This window comes from Adiantum capillus-veneris, unplaced genomic scaffold, assembly GCF_014529385.1.
Source record: "Adiantum capillus-veneris isolate H3 unplaced genomic scaffold, ASM1452938v2 Hic_scaffold_313, whole genome shotgun sequence".
Classification (NCBI taxonomy): domain Eukaryota; kingdom Viridiplantae; phylum Streptophyta; class Polypodiopsida; order Polypodiales; family Pteridaceae; genus Adiantum; species Adiantum capillus-veneris.
The window spans coordinates 74419-80672 of record NW_028221429.1 but is presented as its reverse complement, the minus strand read 5'-3'; the positions used below and the strand labels follow the sequence as shown (position 1 = coordinate 80672).

At 39.8% G+C, this 6254-nt stretch overlaps 1 protein-coding gene across 1 annotated transcript; it reads right to left on the bottom strand.

Annotated features, from left to right (window-relative positions):
- Positions 1-303: 303 nt before the first annotated feature.
- On the bottom strand, positions 304-1508 carry LOC147417234 (uncharacterized). The gene is made up of 2 exons (XM_086507782.1): positions 1232-1508; positions 304-946 (listed from the first exon to the last, which is right to left on the bottom strand). The coding sequence occupies exons 1-2, from the start codon at positions 1330-1332 to the stop codon at positions 841-843; spliced, it is 207 nt and encodes a 68-aa protein (XP_086363908.1). The 5' UTR covers positions 1333-1508; the 3' UTR covers positions 304-840.
- Positions 1509-6254: the final 4746 nt, after the last annotated feature.

The window sequence follows — 6254 nt, the reverse complement described above, 5'->3', positions numbered from 1 at the left end:
AACTTATAAAGTGTCGCATGGGGCCTAAATGACTTTGAACAGGGCCTAGCCAACCTTTCACTACTCGGAATTCAATGCCGATTGGCCCAACCAACTCATGGCAACCTGGCCTTCACTACTGTGGGTGAAACTCTCGGTCATCGGCCGTTTCACACTCGCCATACAATGTTTGGCCTTTTGTGACTTCAAAAAGAAGGTTCCAAAAATTAAATGAAACATCAAGAGGAAGGAACCAACAACTAAGGTTAGTGGTTGCCTCGTGACAACTATCATGGGATGCCAAAGTCTATAGTGTCACCAACGTTCACGAGCTTATTTTGGAGAGCAATGTGCAAGAATTTGGCTACAAAACTCAAGTTCTCTTTGTCATTTTATCCACAAACGGATAGTTAGTCACAAATTAACAATTCAATGGTGGTAGACTTATTGAAGTGCCTACATGTTTGATCACAAGTCTCAGTGCGACCCACTACTTCCTCAACAAAGTGATCTACCTAAAAGATCTTGTCCTTGGTACACAATATAGGCGAAACATTCTTGCCACCCTTGAGTATCTCAAAAGGTGCCTTCCTAGTAGGCGTGTGAAAATTGTTGGATGCATCCACCAATGGGTAATACTTCTTAAGGTTAAGAAGGCTTTGCAGAAGTCTCAAGACCGGCATAAGAGAGTAACAAGTCATTCAAAAGATCTGATCATACTCAAAAAACATTCAGCCGATTTGGATGCATGGATACAATTTTTTAATTTATTTTTTTGATCCAAAGATTTCAACTAAATGTAGATGCTCCAAATTTCAAGTAACGACCTTGAAGGTAATCTCCACACAATGGATTCCCTTACTATCCAAGAAGTTCTTGCGAAGAGACCAACACTAGGACCTTCCTCTTGGGATGGCAACAAAAGCAAGCACACTTTAAGTACGTTCTCGCCTCAATTCTTGTTGACCTGAAAGATTCTTCTGCTTTTAGTGATATACTTGCCGTTCTCAATCAAATTTGCAACCCTTGCCTCAGCAGAAACAGGAAATCTATGAAAATTAAGAGTTCAGACATGCTTCCTCATTTGATAATTTCTATGGTACAGTCTGCGTACAACACTGTATATCACTTTGATGCCTTGCTCGAGATAAACCTAGACTTGCGTGCGTCTCTCTCTCTCTCTCTCTCTCTCTCTCTCTCTCTCTCTCTCTCTCTCTCTCTCTGTGTGTGTCTGAGTTTTCAACCTGCTCACCTATTCAGCCGAGAGTAAATGGAAGCACGAAGATGCTGAATATCCAGAAAGCGTTGAAGCAGTTCCAGAAGAGAAGCGTCATCGTCGGACGTAGTTTCCATCGGCGCGCGTAGTCAAGGTATGAGGAGTTTGATCTCCTGCATAATAGAAATATTAATCTAGTTACACACACACAAAATAGAAATCTTAATCCAAACACACACACACTCGCACAGAAACACACGTCAGACCTCGGGACCAAGTGACACAAAATTAAATGCAAGATGGTGAGGAGATCCACGATTCACAAGTCCACACACGAGATCCTATGTAATCGCAATCGCAAATATCCTATCAAAACTAAATCCGGCCACAAATTAAACCTCCTAAATCCAGGCAGTGCATATTGCCTTAGAATAAAACATCATAAAAAAAGGCTCAGATACAACATGTGCGTGCAGGTGAGCTGGTTAGCCCATGTGACCCAAAACTTGGGCTGAGAGGTGGTGGGTTCTAACCCGATCGACGGGGAGGGCCCAAATTTTTGCATTGCCCGGACTCCTTTTTGCCTTGGTTTTCGCGTTGCTCGAGTTTAGCCCGCCTCGAGATTCCTCCTTCCACTTCCAGGCCGTCGATCCCCAACCCCCCCCCCCCCCTCCCCCAATTTACTTTTGTGTGTCACTTAGTCCCGTGGCACACCTGAAGAGGAAGAATTTTAAAGTCAATCCCAAAAGACCTCCAAGTTAAATAGAAGAAGAACATAAGAGAAATTTTATTGTCAAGAACTATCTCAAGAGACCTCAAAGATCTATCCACAGACACACACACACACACACACACACACACAGAGAGAGAGAGAGAGAGAGAGAGCGAGAGAGAGAGAGAGAGAGAGAGAGAGATGAATTTGAAGTCACAAGGACATCATGGGTCATGGTTCGATTCTTGGATTCATGATCTCTTAAATAATAAAACTAGAGGGGCATGCTAGAGGAGTAACACTATTTTTCTCCTCGTAACACTATTTTTCTCCTCGATTTAAAACTATTGAAAGCCATGCACTTAAGAAGATGTGAGTGTCTGCAAATATAGGAAAATTCCATATTTTCGTTTCTACCACAAATTTGTGAAGCGTTGAAAAGATCTAGCTTGTAGTACACTTTTGCAGGGGTTACAATGACTTGTGTCGAGTTGCTACTAGCACCATAAAACCTTTAGAGGAGCAAAAATTGTAGAGCATTGAACCGCCCATTAGACTAGAGGTGGGACGCAGTTTTAAGACTCAATTATGCACACTAGATTTAAGGCATGATTGTTGGATTAATGGCACACTAGCGAGAAGCTCCTACAATATTAAAGATAAATTAAAAAACTATCAATGCCACTAACCTAAGTGTACCTAGAAACTTCATAATCACTAGCCAAGCCTAATAATTGTTGTCATCAAAATTTGATATGTAAAATGATTTGATACCATTTAGTTGTGGTGCTCAAAATGGGCAAGTAGTAGGTGTGTACCCATTTCTTTTGAATGGGAATCACCAGGAGATTCAAATGGGTTGAGGTGAAAATGAAAGCAAAGTAGATGGAAGTTGGCAAAGAATTATGAAATGTTACACTACCATTAAGGAAAAATAAATTACGCTTGCTGAAATTAATTAATCAAGAGTTTTGGGCTTATGGATGAGTCTCTCAATTAGTCTCTATGACTAAGGGTTAAAACAATTTCTCTAGTGCTAGCTAAGTTAGAAAAATTATCTAAATGCAAGATTCCCTAATTGTGTTCTCACCTCGATTAGCTAACTAACTCTCACCAATGTAGGCAAAGCTTGAATTTTTCACTTGAAGCTCAATAGAAGTCTTTTCATTTCTTTTTTTTTTTCTTTTCTTTTTTCATTTTTCTTTTTTTCTCACATCGATTCAAAGTCATTTGACATGTGTGCTTATTTTGTATGCTCGGGGTTTTTTGCTTCTCAAAGAAAAACGCCCACATTGGGAACCTCTAGGGCTCTAGTACCATAGGCAATACATGTGAGTGAAGTACTAGAATCAAGCTCTGATTTCTCTTCTAGCTTAAGCTTTTACATGTGGCACTTTTGTTTTTTGCTTCCATTTCCTTTGTATTCTCACTAGTGTTCTTTGTTATTTAAGTGAGCAAGCCTCTCTATGCCTAAAACACTCATAAGGTCTCAACATTCAAACAATTTGACTGACTAGGACTAGCAGTTCAGTAAATGAGTTAACCTAAAGTCACGGCCTCCTAACCTCAAAGCTCATCGATAAGACTAAACTCTAAGTCAATTAACTAAAGCAAAGACAAATTTATACGTCTATAATGGCAGATAACAAAACATAACTAAATGCACTCAATCAAACCATGGAAAACCACAAACAGCAAATAATAATATCCACAAATATGAATCATGGAAAGTAGTACAAATGGAGGTATGTGATGCATCTCCTCTATAGCTGTGGAAATAACCATGAGATGCTGGAGCTCGAGATATCCATTGTAATGGAAATGGCCTATGAACTTTGAGAATAACGGAATTAAGAGAATTAGAGCGAGCATTTTTGTGAGATCACTTTGAGAACATAGAGGGTGAACTTAATTGATGGTAGGAACATAAACATAGTACTTAATTAACTTGGCATGAACAATAATTTTTCAAGAGAGAGAGAGTATTAGAGAACATGACAATATTTGAGAACTGGATTTACTTGGAGCGAGTCCCTCCTCCAAAAGGCGTTTGTATTATAGATTCTTCCATCAAGAGAGACTTGGTACAATACAATCTTTGTGTTCCTTGTGACCTTGGTGATGCTATGAAGATGGAAAGCTTCATGCATCACGAGCATAACATAAACTTTGCAAAAAGCATTAACTATCCCAAGCCTCATTCCCAAGGCCTCAAAACACCTTCGAAGGTGGAGAGAGCTAGCGGGGAATGAGGGTAGGGAAGAGGAAGAAGAATCATTCACAGGAGAAAGAAATAGTTCCTCACTTATCATCGTTGTTCTTGCTTAGGATAGCATAATAGCATAATAATGAAGATGAAGAATATGGCAAGCGTAAGCATTGAAGCATGGCTCTTGGTTGGATTTGCATTTCATAGCCAAGATTGAGAGAGGAAGAAGAATTATCCATAGGAGAAAGAAATAGTTCCTCACTTATCATCACTCTTCTTGCTTAGGATAGCATAATAGCATAGTAATGAAGATGAAGAATATGGCAAGCTTAAGCATTGAAGCATGGCTCTTGGTTGGATTTGCATTCCATAGCCAAGATTGTTGGTGTAGGCTCTCGACTTCTCAACAAGCTTGGAGAAGGAGATGGAGCTCTTGCACTTTGCATTTCACACAATGAGAGAGAGAGAGAGAGAGAGAGAGAGAGAGTGGGAGAGTATGCCCCCTCTCATGCTTGGTCCCACCTCTCTCTCTCTCTCTCTCTCTCTCTCTCTCTCTCTCTCTCTCTCTCTCTCTTTTATTATTCAATTATATAATTTGGACATGTGTCCTCTTTTTCCTATTTGAGAGAAAGAGCTTAATTATTAATTTTTATGCATTTAAATTCTCATTGGACCCCTTAAAAGCCTATCCAATAGGATTCAAACATATCACGAGGGCCACATGGGGAGGATCTTGACGTGTCTTTTATGCTTCTTAAGATATCATGTTTGAATTGAACACTTCAAGTACCTAGTCATTTAAACATGGAAACCGTTTATGCCTCTTGAGAGTTTATGTTTGAATTAAACACTTCAAGAACCTTAGTCATTTAAGCATGAGACGCACCTCAAGCTTGGGAAAGGTTCCCACAAACACTTTAAGCACTTTAGTTAGCAAGCACAACAAGCACCTCATGCTTGGGTAGGATTCCCGCCTCAAGGTCACAGCCCTAGCTTGCCTAAGGTCAACGGACTTTTTAACACTAACCTTTGGAGGTCTTTAATGAAGCTAACCCTAAGGTCTTTTAAGCTCCATTGGATGCAGGTTGTCCTTTGATAGACTACCTTCTTTTGGACCCCTATTGAGATGTAACCATCTCTCCTCTTGGTCCCTTGCTGAGGTGAATCTAGAAGCACTTATTGCACATTGCTCTTTGATAGACCGTCTCCTTTTGGACCCCTTTGAGATGCAGCCATTTCTCCTTTTGGTCCCCTATTGGGATATGTCTAGAAGCACATATCTATATCCTAACTCTTGTTACCCTTTAATCTTCCCATATTAAATGATCATTTTAATATGAGAAAATCATTTGGTAAAGTTAGATATTATATTTTGACATCCATGCTATGTGAAAGATAAAGTCCATCTATGCTGCAAAATTGTAAACAAAACACTACCACATGGAAAGGTGTATCAACATAGAAATGAGATTTTTATTACCTAAATTTAAATATAAATAAATCCTATACTAAGGTCTCATACATGGATGCCTAGAGGGAAAAAAACCCAATGGGAACAAGTGCCTCTAGTATACGTGCATGTGTCTAGTGCACCATAGTCAATCTACACAAGCCAGGGGTTTGTGCAACTAACAAGGATACTAGAATCTCTCCAAACAAAATCATAAACAAAACATTACCACCTGGAAAGGTATATCAACATAGAAATGAGAGTTTTATTACCTAAATACAAATAAAGAGAAATCATATACTAAGGTCTCATATTGGGATGCCTAGAGGGGAAAAACCCAGTGGTTAAAATTGCCTCTAGTATACGTGCATGTGTCTAGTGCACCATAGTCAATCTGCAGAAGTCAGGGGTCTAGTGCAACTAGGTGGGAACTCTCTCCAAACAATAAAATCTGAAATCTTTTAGCTTTCTACCTAATAGACATCGAGTGGCTAGCACCTAGCTCCATATGGATAGTAGAAGTTGTAGCACAACTAATGGATTTGGGGATGACATCAAGCTGTGACTGTGTGGTCGATGGAGTCTATGGCTCAGGATCCCTCAATGGTGGCTGACTCCTGCTTAGCTCTATCTCAATGGCATGGTCACTGGAAATCTCAAGTGAGCTATGGCTAGTGTCAACCTGTGG